This window comes from Quercus suber, unplaced genomic scaffold, assembly GCF_002906115.3.
Source record: "Quercus suber isolate HL8 unplaced genomic scaffold, Cork oak 2.0 scaffold_237, whole genome shotgun sequence".
Taxonomy (NCBI): Eukaryota; Viridiplantae; Streptophyta; class Magnoliopsida; order Fagales; family Fagaceae; genus Quercus; species Quercus suber.
Window position 1 is genome coordinate 77,788 of NW_027069694.1, and position 16,103 is coordinate 93,890.

At 36.1% G+C, this 16,103-nt stretch overlaps 1 protein-coding gene across 1 annotated transcript; it reads left to right on the forward strand.

The window, feature by feature from the left end:
• Nucleotides 1-340: 340 nt before the first annotated feature.
• LOC111988869 (zinc finger BED domain-containing protein RICESLEEPER 2-like) lies at nucleotides 341-2,479 on the forward strand. The gene is made up of 4 exons (XM_024020676.2): nucleotides 341-528; nucleotides 1,135-1,267; nucleotides 1,352-1,374; nucleotides 1,492-2,479. Exons 1-4 carry the CDS (start codon nucleotides 341-343, stop codon nucleotides 2,477-2,479), a joined length of 1,332 nt encoding a protein of 443 aa, XP_023876444.2.
• Nucleotides 2,480-16,103: the final 13,624 nt, after the last annotated feature.

Below are 16,103 nucleotides of genomic sequence, written 5' to 3' on the forward strand. Positions count from 1 at the left end.
TGTTAATCATAAATTAACTCTGTTTGAAATTTATTTTCAAATTAACTCTGTTTACTTGCATTTCTTGTTTTCTTATTGTGATTTTGTGATATCCAAATGCATTTACCTCCTTTATTCGTTTAGACCAAAATGGGCTGAGATAAAATCCCTTCCAATTCCTCCAATTTATATTTAAATCTAAGACATGTGGCATTCAAAAATTAAATAATACCATGTGTCACACATCAAGCTAAAAATAGGAGGGGATTAGAGGATGTTGAAATAAGTGAAACTAAGTGTGAAATATGGCAATGAAATATTGTTTTTTGTGTTTGTTGGGAATGCAGAGCCTAAAACGAAGATGGAAGACACAAACATAGACATAAACAAATCTGGTTCTTCCTCACCAAGCGGCTCTCCCTTAAAAACCGGACGTTGTCCTTTACCAACTATGCGGTCTCTTTCACCATTTTCACGATCACCCTCGCCATTATTGCCTGTCAGCTCACCCTTAGGATCACCATCATTCTTATGCCCATTAAACAACGAGTAAGTGTTTGAATTTGTTGTTAATCATGTTTAATTTGTGAATTTGTGTAATTATGAATTTGTGCCTATTAATTAATGAGTATATGTAATAATAAATTTGTGATAATTTGTTTTGATTCTAACTCCCAAACTTTTGAACCAATTAGGAGTCCGAAATCTCTGATGGTGGACTTAGAGGTAGAGGAATAAGAAGGGAGTCAAGGGAGTCCAGGGACAGAGGAAGAGGGAGAGCAAGAGCCTACAAATAAGAACTTGGATACAAGTAAAAAAAAAGAGACTACGTCATATGCTTGGGCTCATTTTACAAGGAAGAAAGTTGAAGGAAAAGTTAAAGCCTAATGCCATCATTGTGGCAAAATTTACTTGGGTGATTCTAGCCAAGGTACATCCCATTTGCGTAATCATTTAGCAAGATGTCCACGGATGAAGTTTAAAGATATAAGGGATATACAACAACAAGTCTTAATTAAACAACAAAATAAGGTGGATGGAACTATGAGTTTAAATACTTTCCAATTTGATTAAGCCAGAGTGAGGAATAAGCTTTGCTTGTATGGTCAACCTACATGAATATTTCCTTTCAATGGTTGATCACATTGGATTTAGAGAATTTGTAACTGATCTTCAACTTATGTTTAAACTTGTCATGAGAAATACTTTGAAGAGTGACATTCCTAAAATCTATGATAACGAGAGGGAGAAAGCTTTGAAGATCACGGACAAGAATGGAAGTAGGATGGCAATTACAACTAATATGTGGATTTCAAGTAACAAAAAGAGAAGGTTTATGGTCATTATAACTCATTTTATTAATCATACTTAGATGTTGCAAAGCCGGGTTTTAAGGTAATTTTTTTATCTATAAATTGAATGTTAAAGACTTTACATTTAGAATGTTTATTGAGTTATGTTAAATTGAATATTTATTTAGTTATGTTATAATTATTCCTATTATTTTTCTAGGTTTGTTTATGTTCCTTCTCCACACACAAAAGATGTTCTTGCTGAAGTCCTTGTTGATTGTTTTTTAGAGTGGAACATTGATAGGAAGTTGTCCACAATAACCGTAGATAATTGTACTATTAATGATGCCATGATAAGACTTCTCTTGAATAAGCTTGATACTAGTTCTCTTATGTTGGGTGGGTTTATGTTGCATATGAGGTGTGCTACACATATTTTGAATTTGATTGTTCAAGATGAGTTGTCTCTTATTGGTGATAGTATTAAAAGGATTCGTGACAGTGTGATTTATTGGACTGGATCACCAAAAAGGAGGCAAAAATTTGAAGAAAATGCACGTCAATTGCGTGTTCAATGCACCAAAGAGTTAGTCATAGATTGTAAAACTCGTTGGAATTCAACTTACTTTATGCTTTCTACTGTATTGATTTATAAAGATGTTTTCTTACGTTTGGCTAAATGTGAAACATCTTATACTTGTTTGCCATATGATCATGATTGGGAGGTAGTCAAAGATATTTGTGGGAGGTTGGAGTTGTTTCATAGTGTGACTGTGTTTTTCTTTGGTCGTAAGTACCCCACAACTAATATGTATTTTGCTTTGGTGTGTGAGTTGAAAATTACATTGAATGAATGGAGTTTGTCTTCAAGTGAGATGATAAGTACGATGGCAAAAAGCATGCTTGCTAAATTTAATTCTTATCGGGCTAATGTTAGTGTTGTTATGGCTATTGCTGCTATCTTAGATCCAAGATATAAGAAGAAATTATTGGAGTTTTATTATCCTAATATTTATGGTGATAATTCTGATTTGGAGATAGAAAAAATTAAGAATCTTTGTTATGATTTGCTTGATGAGTATAAAGATGTAGATGAGTCTCCTGTAGGTAATGAAGAAAGTTCTCATATGCTTGCAAGTACTTCAAATCAAGTGGCACAAATAAAATTTAGGTTGATTTGGGTCAATGTCAAGATTTGTGAACAATAGTTCAAGTAGTTTAAAGAATCATGGGAGTGGTAGAATGGAATTTGATCATTTCATTGATGAGGGAGTGTTGAAGAGGAGTGAAGACTTTGATATTTTGGCATGGTGGAAAAGTAATGGTCACAAGTATCCTACTTTACAAAGGATTGCGAGAGATATTTTAGCAATTCCCGTCACAACTGTTGCTTCAGAAGCTGCCTTTAGCACTAGTGGGAGACTTTTAACTCCACATCGTAGTAGGCTACATCCTAAGACTATAGAGGCAATGATGTGTGCTCAGAATTGGTTATGGAGTGAAATCAACGGTTAGCAATTGTCTAATTTCTATTTATGAAATCAAAATTGTGTTTTTATATTTGCTAGTTACTATTTGATGAAGTTTATTCAATTTTTTAATCCATTGTTGTTGTAGGTTCTTCAATTATATCTGGAGATAATACATTTCAATCCATTCTTGATGATGGGGAGCCAAATGAAGATGATGGGAGTTGTGCCACAATTGATGAGAGTTATACCACAATTGATGAAGATTAAACATTTTGTATTAATTTAGTAACTTTTTTAATTTCTTAAACTTGTTGGATTAATTTGTTGGTTTGTAATTATTCTAAACTTGTAGGATTTATTTTGTAGCTTTTTAATTTCTTGGACTCGTTGGACTTTTGATACTTATTTCTTGGATTTGTTGGAATTATTTTATTTTTATGTTTAGCTGGTGATTTTAGTTACGATTTTGTTGATTAATGATTAAATGGTTATCTTAGCTAGGTAATTTATTGATTTAAAACCTTAGTTATGATTTATTGAATTATGATTATGATATTAGTTATGGTTTATTGATTTATAGATTTATAATTAACAGGTGATTTATTGATTTATGATTAGTAGCCTATGATTTGGACTGATTTGGCATTTGGGCCATGTTATCTAGGCTTGAATTAGAATATGTAGGCTTAATGTAGGCAAAAATAAATTTGGGCTTAAATTTTTTTTTTGTTGGGCCATGAATTGGGCCCAATTCCCAAATGAAGCCCGCGAGGCCCGACTAGGGCGAGTCCAGGCCCGAAAAAAAACCCGGTACCCTAAATGGGCCGGGTTTGGGCCTTGGGTCTTGCCTCGCAGGTCGGGTTCGGGTATGGAAAAACCAAACCCGAACTCGACCCATTGCCATTCCTACTTTCTTAGTCCTAGGGTTTCTAGTCTCTTTCTTTTCAAGTTTAGGGGGTGCTCCTACAATAGATTTGCCCTTGTATACGTTCTCACTAGCTATATCAGTTTTACATGCATTGTTCTCAGAATTAACATTATTAGCAAGTGAGACAAACATAGTAGTACTAGAAGAGGCAATATTAGAAAAAGAGAAATTATACCCCAAACTAGTTCTATTAGAAGTAGATTTTTGAAAGCTAAGCATTTCATCAAGCTTTGCACTGGAATTCCTCTTCAGTTGAGCTTTGACTTGAAACAGCTTCGGTTCAAGCTTCTTGGTTATTTCGGCCAAGAAATTGTTTTCAAACTGCAATGCTCCAATTGTCTGATTAGCTTCGTCAGACTTTGTGAAGAGCTTCTCTTGATCTAGCTCAACATCACTTAGTTTCTTGGTGGCCAACCTATATAGTTTCTCATGATTCTCAGAAACCTTGTACAATTTTTCATAGGCTATTTGAATATCATCTTGATCATCCATTTTCTTAAACTTAGAGTGCATCAAGTCTTTTCATCATCTACTATTTCTGAACCCCCATCAGTAGGATCAACTTTAGCAGTGAAGGTATTCAAGATTCCCTCGTCATCATTGTTATCTAAATCATCCTTAGGCTTGGTATCACTCAAGGTAGTAGCAAGGGCCTTGCTTTTCCCAATAGTCTTGAGATAAGTTAGACTAAGGGTGTGTAGAAAACCCACCAACCTGCCAAACCTGACCCGACCCACCCATACTTAATATATATTTAAAATATATTATATATTTAATAATTAAAAAAAAAAACCAGCTGTAGGGCACTTCGGTTCCTACTATCATATATATTATATATATAATAGTAATAATTTTTAAAAAAAAACCAGCTGTCCAGCACTTCCTTGGTTTCCTCCTATCATATATAACATCTTATTAATTCACAATCACACAAAAAACAAACCTAATGTCCTGCCTCCCTCTTCCCCTCCCTTCTCAGTTTCTCACACAGTCACAATTCACTCCCATTTCAACTCTAACACTCTCTCCCTTTGTTGAGCCACTACCGTCCATCAGCTATCATCACCGCCTCAGCGGTGGTTCTATCTTTCCGGTGGTAGCTATCTCTTCTGGTGTTAGGTAAAGTTTCTCAATGTTTTCTCTCTCTCTCTCACTCACTCTATCCATTTATCTCTCTTGCTGTGGTGGATCAATGTTTAGCTTTTGCTTTGTTGATTTCTTAGTTTTCTTTTGGCTGATTTTAAATTTTTTTTTTGCTTTATCTTGACCTACAGGTGTATTTCTTACTATACAATATTTTCTCTTGTCAACTTGCTGTGCCCCTTTCTCTCTATCTTGTTTTGCAGGTTTGCCTCTGTCTGGCCCTCTCCCTATTGGTTTTACTATTGTTGTTTAGTCATTAGTGTTGTTTGCCTTCAAGGAGTTACAACTTACATTATACTAATCATTGAGTTTTTTATTTTATTTTATTTTATTTTAAATATATTTATATTTATAGATGGCATTTGAAACTCAATGTGACACAAATGAGGTTCCTGTGGCACCTACTCCCACAAATGAGGCTCCTCAAATGGCGGCAACGGACACTAGTTCTGCTACCTCAAATCTCACTCCCATAAAAGCAGAAGGTATAAAAAACCCTAACCAAACATCATATGTATGGGGTCACTTCATCTTATTAGAAGGTAAGAGAGATGAATGTAAGTATTGTGGCAAAACTTATGCTACTGGGTCAAAAACTTATGGCATTACTGACTTAAGAACTCATTTGGAAGCCTAGTGTAAAAAATATCCTTATGGTAAGAATAAGGAGGATAAGACTCAAATGACTTTAGCCTTCAGACCTAAAAAGAGTGATGATGCGGAGGGTGCTAATAGTAATAGTCTTATTGCTATAAGCTACAATGAGAGCATGTGTAGGGAAGCACTCGCTAGAATGATTATTGTGGATGAATTGCCATTTAAATTTGTTGAGCATGAAGGGTTTAGGTACTATAGTAATGTGTTGCAGCCTAGGTTCACTATTCCATCTCGCACTACTGTTGCGAGAGATTGCATAAGAATTTATTCAATAGAGAGGGATAGGTTGAAAATATTTTTGGAAAAATCTACTCAAAGGATTTTCCTCACCACTGACACTTGGACTTCAATCCAAAATATTAATTACATGTGCCTTACTGCTCATTTCATTGATGATGGTTGGCAATATCACAAAAGGATTTTAAATTTTTGTCAAGTCCCTAATCATAAAGGTGAAACCTTTGGAAAGGTGGTGGAGTCATTGTTGCTTAGTTGGGGCATTGATAAAATTTTCACCCTCACAGTTGACAAGGCAGCCTCTAACAATGGGACTGTAACCTACTTGAATAGGATAACTAAAGAGTAGGGTGCTTCTATCTTGGGTGGTGAGTTTATGCACATGAGATGTTGTGCACACATTGTGAACCTTATTGTGATGGAAGGATTGAAAAGCCTTCATGAGTCAATTGTCAAAGTCTGTAATGCGGTAAGGTATGTGAGGTCCTCTCCATCTAGGTATGATAAGTTTAAAGCATGTGTGGAAAAAGTAAAGATTGCTAGCAAGGGTTGTGTATGTCTTGATGTTCCAACTAGATGGAACTCGACCTATATAATGCTAGAGAATGCAAAAAAAAATTTCAAAGGGCATCTGAAAGATTAAGTGTTAATGATGCACAATATATTCGTTACTTCTTAAATGATGGAAGTGGGAAAAAAATATTAGGACCACCTGATTTTGAGGATTGGGATAATGTGAAGGTGTTTGTGAAATTTTTGAGGTTGTTCTATGAAGTTACATTACGATTTTTTGGTTCTCTATATGTCACATCCAATGTATTTTTTTTCACGAACTTTGTGTGATGAAGACTAAATTGACAAACTTGTGTGAAAGTGAAGATCCTCTTTTGAGTATGATGGCAGGGGATATGCATGAGAAATTTGATAAGTATTGGGGGGACATTGAGAAGCTTAATTTGATGATGTTTGTTGCTATTGTACTAGACCCGAAGTATAGGTTGAGGTTTATCAAATGGAGCCAGAGAACATGACCAAAAAGGTGAAAAAGGCTCTTGTTCGTATGTATGAGCACTATTGTGACTGTGATGGGTATTCAAATGGGCAAAGTCAAGATGGCTCTTCTTCAAACAATGTTGAGACTAGACCTGTGCAAGATCCCCATACATTGGTGAAATCTATTTATATTGTGACTGTGATGGGTATTCAAATGGGCAAAGTCAAGATGGCTCTTCTTCAAACAATGTTGAGACTAGACCTGTGCAAGATCCCCATGCATTGGTGAAATCTATTTATAAGATGCATTTGGTAGCGGATAGTTTAGAAAGCAAATCAGAGGTGGAAAGATATTTGGCTAATTGTGTGGAAGAAGATTCTCCAAATTTTTGTATTTTGAATTGGTGGAAGGTAAATTCCTCAAAATATTGGCTTCTCTCAAAAATAGCTCGTGATGTGTTAGCCATTCCTCTCTTTACAGTTGCCTCTGAGTCTGCATTTAGTACTGGGGGTTGTGTGTTGGATCCATTTTGAAGCTCTTTGTTGCCTAACATAGTTGAAATGTTGATTTGTGCTCAGAATTGGTTAAGAGCTACTGATATAATTGATCTTCAAGAAACAATGGAAGAAGTTGAATCCTATGAGGGTCTTGAGTCAGGTAATTTTTCAACAAAGTAATTTTTTATGATTGTAATTTTTTAATTGTTATATAAGCCTTTTGGGTTTTGAAATTCCACTGTATAATTTATTGTCTTTATTTATTTATTTATTTGTCTTAGAGTTTGCATCTCAAAGCACCATAACAGTGGAAGAGGAAGATTAGTTGGAAATTGGAATGCTGGATAGCTTGGATATTTTGGTTCTTAGTGGGACTAGTATAGAACTCTTTTGAAATCCCCTCATAGAACTAGTTCTGTATATTTTGTTTATAAACCCAGTTTAATATATTTTCTTTATAACTGAGTTAGGAACTTAGGATACTAGTTCTGTATATTTTGTTTACTAACTCAGTTACATATATTTTGTTTATAACTGAGTCAAGAACTTAGGATACTAGTTCAATAATTCATATATATTTTGTTTATCAACTCAGTTAGACATATTTTGTTTATAATTGAGTTAGGAACTTATGTATATTTTGTTTATAAGTGAAGTAGGATAATAGTTCATTTATATTTTGTTTACAACTGAGTTGGAATACTAGTTTATATATTAATGTATATTTTGTTTATCAACTCAGATGGCAAATGTGATATATATTTTTTTGCTCAATTTAATAATAATAGTAATAAAAAAAAATTGTCCAACCCATGGGTTCAACCCGACCCATGCACACCCTTAAGTTAAACATTCTTGTTTCATATGTCCAAAGCCTTGACATTTAAAGCACTTTGGTCCAGAGGGAACAATGTACTGATTGCTATCCTTAGCATCCTTTTTCCCTTTATCTTGGCTTTTGAATTGTGAAGAACTAGATTGCTTTTGGTCCTTGTCGAATCCTTTCGCATTGGCATTCTTCATAAACTTCTTGAATTGCCTAGTGATATAGGATTTCATCTTGGAATCGTCATCATCAGAAGACTCATCGGTATCACTGCTTTTGCCCTTCAATGCCATGCTCTTGTTCTTGCTTGATTTCCCGATCCTAGTCAAACCCAATTCATAAGTTTGTAAGTTGCCAACCAACTCCATCAAAGGAATTTTGTCAATGTCCTTTGATTCATCAATGGCGGTGATCTTGGCATGAAATCTTTTCAGAAGAGATCTGAGCACCTTTCTTATAACCTTGGGTTCGGGAATAGTTTCCCCAAGATTAAAGGCGGAGTTGACTATGTCCTTCAACTTGGCATAGAACTCATCAAACGACTCATCCTTCACCATCTTAATTTCTTCAAAGCTTGTGGTAAGCCTTTGAAGTTTTGAATCCTTGATAGCCTTAGTCCCTTCATAGGTTGTCTAGCGGATAGTCTATGGTTCCTTAGCAGTTTTGGTAGAGGATATATTCTTAAACTCCTCATTAGTGACTGTACTGAATAAAGCATTCAATGCTCTGCTGTTGAAGTTTGCCGCTTTGATCTTGGCATCATTCCAATCAGTTGGTGCTTTCTTTGGCTTAGTCCAGCCAATCTCCACAACTTGCCACACCTTCTCATCTAAAGGCTACAAGAAAGCTCTCATGCGTAGTTTCCAATATGCACAGCTAGTGCCATCAAATAAATGAGCTATAATTAGAGATTTTCCTCTATCCATGACAAACAAAGGTCAATGAATTATACAGCAAAGATTAACCCTAATTAAAGTGTGCCCGCTCTGATATCACTTGATAGGCCAAAAATGTATTGACACCTTTGGTAACTTAATCAATTAATTTAGCCAAGCGAAATTAATTAGATTCAATTACATGTAATAAGCGTACTAGCACAAACAAATCACCAACTAGTTAAATGCAACAAAAAATAAATTTGACACAGGTAATTTGTTTACAAATGGGGAAAACCATCAATACAAAACACCAAGACAAAACTCCACTGATGAATTTAAGGTCAACACTCCTGAGAATCCACTATTATCAAAACAAACGGTTACAAGTAAAATGAATCTCAGTACCTAATACTAACTTATAGTTGAACCCTTATTCCAATACCCAATTGACTTGTGATGTAATGACAATCTCTCCTTTCAATGCACAGCTCCCAGTACATGACTAACCAATCGATGCACGAATCCAAGTACGTGACTAACACACTAACTTGAGAAAGTTGTTGGCTGTAAAGTTCTTCAGTTCATCTAGACGATGAAGATTAAAAAGCTTATTGGTTACAAAACCCTCGGTGCAAAGACGCAGCAACTTCTACAAAGAATATGATGAACAAGGGCAAATTCTGTCTCCGGTCACAATTTGCATTCACAATCAATTTGCATTGAGTTGCATCACTTTGCATCATCACCTTTGACAGCCCTTGAAATAATCCTTATATATGTCTAGGGTTGTGAGAAAATAAACTCTACATAAATAACTTGGATATGCGTGAAAAGCAGATCTGAAAATCAGAATTTTGTAATTTCAAATAAATATAGTTTCTGTTGAGTGCTGTCTAGAATTCTTATTAAACCTTGATAGATTTATCTGTCGAGATTTAATGAACAACACTTCTTCACTTGTTTCTTGGACAGATTTGCATGGCTTCAATACTAGGCCTGAACTCTTGTTCCATGAAGTACTAAACCATCCTAAATCTACCAAAATTACAAATAAAGTGCATTTTGTCAAATGGTTAGCCAATTTACAATAACATATGTTCTTACAAGTTCCACATATGTCCTAACATAAGCATTTCAAGACTATTCCTTATCAAATATCATTTTTCTACACTTGGAATTAATTCAAACACACCCACTTTAATCTTTTCATCTTGTTAAGGGAATTCAAGGTTGATTGAGCATCCCACCTCTTAAAAATTAATTGTGTGAGCAAAAGTAGCAAGTTTATACCTGACATAATCCTTCGTTACTTTTTGCCCGCCACATTACTAATTTAATTTAATTTAAATTATTATTATTTTACATTAGGTAAATCCATAAATGAGGGTGTGCTTGTGTGTACCATGTTCTATTTTTCTATATGTAAAATTCTAACTTGTCATGTTACCGTTGAAGGGTGTAAATAAGACCTTTTACATAAGGTTTGGATTGAATTAATCCTTAAAAAAAGAAAAGAAAAAAGGATGCAAATCATGAAAGACATCAATAACAATAAGCTGGCTGAACTAGGTTATCATTTTTCCCTTTTATGGTATAGGTTTTTTTTTTTTTTTTTTTTTTTTTTGGGTATACTTTGATTATTATAACAAATGGGGAGGAGAATTGAACTATGGTTCTCCTAATAAGGAAGACCACACTACAAATTAAGCAATGAGGCTCTTGGGTTTTGCAATATGGTTAGGTTTAGAGTGATTTTAGACAAAACTAAAAAATTAACTAAGAAATTTGTATATAACTATTTTTTATTTTATTTATAGATATGATAAAAATTTTAACCTATGACATTTGCTTCATGTTGATTGCTTTTTTTTTTTTTTGGATAAGAAACTTGGATATAATTTCAATAGACCAAAACAGAATACATATTTGTTACATCTTTGAGCACTTGGTCTACAATAATGGGCGGAATGTCTTCTACCCATATCTAACATGTCGATAGAGTTTTGGCCATCTTAGCCATTAAATGAGCTGCTTCATTTCCGCTCCTACGAACATGAGAAGCAGTCCAAGCCTTAAAACAGCTCAGGCTTTGCAAAGAGCCCTCAACAACTTTCTGAATAGGCCACGGGCAAGACAGAATTCTGCAAGGCCGTAATAACTACTTGAGCATCACCTTCTATTATAATCTCCCTCAAACCCAACTCCCATGCTAACTAAACACCTTCCTACACTGCCCATGCCTCTGCCTCCAATGCCTTCAGAGGCAGCTCCACCCATTTGGTCATGGCTCCCATCATCAACCCCTCTTCATTCCTTATAACCACCCCCACCCCCCGCAACTTCCAGACTCCTTAAAACAGCCCCATCCACATTTATTTTATACCAACCACATCTAGGAGGAGACCAATGAGACTTAGGAAATTTTGAAGGCTTGCACAGGCCATAAGATTCTAGCCTAAACTCCTTAACATACTCTGCTACTTCTTTTAAGATTTGGCCTACATCCTTCCACTACCCCCCATGTCTAAGAGCATTTCTGTGGTTCCAAAGGCTCCAAGCCGTGACTGCAAATGTCTCCCAATCTAAGCCCGATTTCGCTTCTCTAATTTCCCATACTAAGTCAATGAAGCCTTATGGCTGATTGGGTACAGCTGGCAGCTTAAGCCTTGAAGCACCCCACACCTCAGCCGCCAATTTACACCCCTACAAGATATGCCCCGTTGATTCACACATCCCACATTGATCACAGTCATCCTCAATGTGAATTCCCCTAACTCTCAAACGTTGCTTTGTTGGGAGGATGTCTTTACAGGATCTCCACATGAATTGCTTTATTTTGTTTGGGCATTTTAACTTCCAAATTAAATTCCATAGGGATCTCATCTTATCTTTTTCTGAGGCACTCCCTGCATCCACCTTGTGGCTACTCTCCTTCAAACATTTTTGGGCAACCTTGTATGCACTCTTCACCGAAAACCTCCCATTGGTCGTCCAAGCCCAAATTAACAAGTCATTCAACAAGCGAGGATTGATGGAAATCCCAAGAATTATATTAGCTTCATGAGGGAGAAAATAACTTCTTACTTTACTTACATCCCACGACCTTGTCTCCTTATCTAGCAGCTAGGCAACTTTGCCTGATTCCAACGTGGTCCTCGGGCTAACCACTTTGAAGGAATCCAGAGTGGGCAACCACCTATCCTTCCAAATATCAATTTGTTCCCCATTTCCAACAACCCACCTTGAACCTGAAATCACGACTTCCTTTGCTGCAAGAATGCTTTGCCAAGCATAGGAGGGTCTCCTACCTAGCACAGCCTCCTTAAAAGGCCTATCTGCAAAATATCTTACTTTGAATACTCGGTGCACTAAGGAGTTAGGATTCTGTTGGATTCTTCATCCTTGTTTTGTGAGAAGAGCAAGGTTGAACGCTCTTAAATCTCTAAAACCCATGCCCCCTTCTTCTTTCGGAATACAGAGCTTCTCCTATGCTATCCACGCCATTTTTCTCTCCTTATCTTTCTGCCCCCACCAAAAGCTACTCACCATTGCATTTAATTCCCTACAAAGTGAATCCGGCAACTTGAAGCAACTCATCGTGTACGTTGGGGTGGCTTGGGCAACGACTTTGATTAATATCTCCCTACCAGCACTTGAGAGCAATTTCCCTTTCCATCCCGCTATTTTCTTGCCCACTTGATCCTTGATGCGATTAAAGGCCTTCCTCTTCCCCTTTCCCACTAGAAGGGGCAAACCGAGATACTTTCCATGATATTGAATGATTTGAGCCCCAAAAACCTGGTTTATTTGTTCTTGAACCTCTCTCTTTGTGTTCTTGCTAAAGAATAAGGAAGTTTTATCCTTATTTAATTTTTGCCCCAACTCAATCTCATAATCCTCCAAAATTTTAAGGATTCTTCTTCCCTCATCCACATATGCCCTACAGAAGACAATACTATCATCCGCGAAGAAGAGATGGGAACTTTGGGGCGCTCTTCTGCATATTGAGACTCCCCTAATGTTTCCTTGCTCTTCCTCCTTTCTTAGCATTGTAGACAAGCCCTCAACACACAACAAGAACAAATAAGGAGATATTGGATCTCCTTGTCTAAGCCCTCTTGAAGGAACAATGTTTCCTTTAGGTTCCCCATTAATTAGCACTGAATAAGAAACTGTACTAATACACATTAGCACCAAAGAAATCCATCTCTCATTAAATCCCAATTTTTGCATAATTACCTCCAAGTACCGCCACTCCACCCTATCATATGCTTTGCTAATATCGAGCTTTAGAGCCATCAGAGCCTCCTTACCTTTCCTTTTTCCATTAATACAGTACATTGTTTCAAATGCCACAAGAACAGTATCCCTTATTTGCCTCCCTGGAACAAAAGCACTTTGAGAATCATTAATAACATCGGCAAGAATCCTCTTCAGCCGATTTGCAAGCACCTTGGAAATTATCTTATAGCTTACATTGCACACACTAATCAGGCGAAATTCAGTAATTTTTTAGGGAGACTTAACTTTTGGAATGAGGCAAATAAAAGTTTCATTCAGGCTAGGGGGCATCACCCCAATATTAAGAGTATGCAACACACAATCAATAACACTTGAACCAACTACATCCCAGTACTTTTGAAAAAGATTGGGGACATATCGTCTGGGCCTGGTGACTTAGTTGGGTGCATTTGTTGAAGCGCGTTCCATACCTCCTTCGCTTTGAAATTAGCTGTCAGTATTGCATTCATTGCCGGGGTCACTTTGGGATGGATAACACTTAGGCTTGCTTCAAAATTAGCTGGCTCATTTGACTTGAAGATGGAACCAAAATACTCCAAAATGATACCCTCTATGTTTCTTGGGTCAACCTGCCATCCCCCTTCCGAGTCTAACAGCCCCACAATACCATTTCTTTTACGCCTTTGGCTCGCAGTGGCATGAAAGAATTTTGTGTTTCGGTTCCCCCATTTCATCCACATAGCTCTAGACCTCTGATTCCACATTATTTCCTCCCTAGTCAATATCTCATTAATTTCTGATTTCAACCTCTAAACCTTCTCTGCCTCTCCATGAAGGCTGTTTATAGCCTCAAGATGTTGAAGCTGCTCTCTCTTTTGCTTTAATAATTGGTTCACATTGCCAAATTCACTCCAATTCCAACTCTTTAGCCTTTCCTTACAATTCCACAATCTATCAACCAGTTGAACATAAGACAGATTCCCACCAACATCCCAAAATGATTCCACAACTTCCCTGCATCTAGTATCTCTTGTCCACATGGCTTCAAACATGAATCTCTTTTTTTGTGGTCTCCTATTCTGGTCTCTTTTTAGGCTTAGCTTAATAAGGCAGTGATCCGATATGGACATTGAAGAGTGAAACACTCTTGCATTCGGAAATCTCAACATCCACTCCTCATTGGCCACAGCCTTGTCAAGTCTAAGTTTGGTTCTTTCTCCCCCAAAATGTCCGTTGCACCATGTATATTTCTGCCTAATGAAACCAAGATCAACTAAATCGCACCTATTCAAGCATTCCTTAAAAGCCACCATCTGTTTTGCCTCACGCTCAGCTCCACCCCATTTCTCATTAGAAAATAGTATCTCGTTAAAATCACCCAAAACCACCTAAGGCAAATTGCATTGTTTACTTAGTGTATCGAGTAAGTGCCAAGAAATGTACCTTTTACTGCTTTTTATAATTAGGACAAGACACTGATTGGTTTATGGTGTAGTCGGAGTTTGATCTCAAAATATCTTATTTGATGGTAAGTGACTTTACTAGTTAAGCTAATTGGAATTTACACACACACATAAATTTATAATTCTATTTGTTACAAGAAGTGGGGGAGGAGTATTCAAACCCTAGTTCACCTTATAAGAAACGCTAAGAAATGTCATTGAGTTATAAGGATCTTGGCCATTTGCAGTATAATTAAGTTTGTAGTGACATTACATAAAATGGGGGACAAAAAAGTAAGAAATTTGTTTATTATATTGTTTTTTTTTTTTTTTTTTTTTTTGAGAATGTTGTTTATTATATTGTTGATGTGAAACCAATCAATTTTTAAGAAACCCCATCAACTGAAATTTGTATATTATGTTGGTCATGGCTTGCACCTTCATCCTCTAAGGGAAATTGTTGTCCTCCACTTTCATCCCTCCTCTCCCAGCAACAAACCCCATTGACTGAAGTTTTAATTTATTAACTATGGACTGCTATGGCTTTATTTCTTCAGCTTTTCTCTTGTTGCGATTCCATATCTGATATCTCTACATCAGAAGAGTATGGTTCAAGCGTTCAATACATAAATCCACTAAAGCTATCAGAGGTTCAATGATACGTCCATGTATTTGGAATTATGGGTCGATTAAATTAATCATAGGAGTGCGGTTTTCTATGAAGGGGATGTGTTTGTGTAGTTGGTGCCCATATGGGTAACACATTAATCATAGGAGTGCGGTTTTCTATGAAGGGGACGTGTGTTTGTGTAGTTGGTGCCCATATGGGTAACACTAGAACAGGTGGGATGATGAGAAATAATAAGAGCCAACAACAAAGTGATGTGAGAAATAATAGATGCTATTGGTAATTTAGTTTATTTACTATTGTTTTATTAACGATAGAATTTGGTATTTGGTATTGTTGTTATTATCTTTTATTTATTGTAATGTTGGAGTTTGTTTTCAGTTGTGGGCCCTTCTTTTTAGATTGTAAACATTGTGGAGTACTTATATTTCGATTGTTAAGTTGTAGTAACTGGTATAAAACCAACAAAGTATTATTGAATAAAGATATCTAAAAAGTTTAATCAAATTGTGTACGTATCATTCAATACATAAATCACTAGTATAAAACCTTACTACATGCGACTAGTCACACCTTACAGTCCAACGGTTTTGGTGGTTTGCACAAAGTAATTAAACTAATTGCTTTGCCTGAACTCATTTAAGGCATAAGAACACCTAAGTTTCAAAAATGGAGAAACGCATACTAAAATTCTTGAATACTTGATGCTTTTGAAAATCTTGGATTAAAATTGCAGATCTAAAAGATTAATAATGGTATATTATTTGAAATTAGTTACAGTTTTATTTTCTTCTGATCTTTTCAAAAGAAGAAGACGAAGAAGTTACAGTCTTATTTCTCTATATCATTAAAACGTTTAATTGCACTTTTCCCTTAACAGGTGCAGTT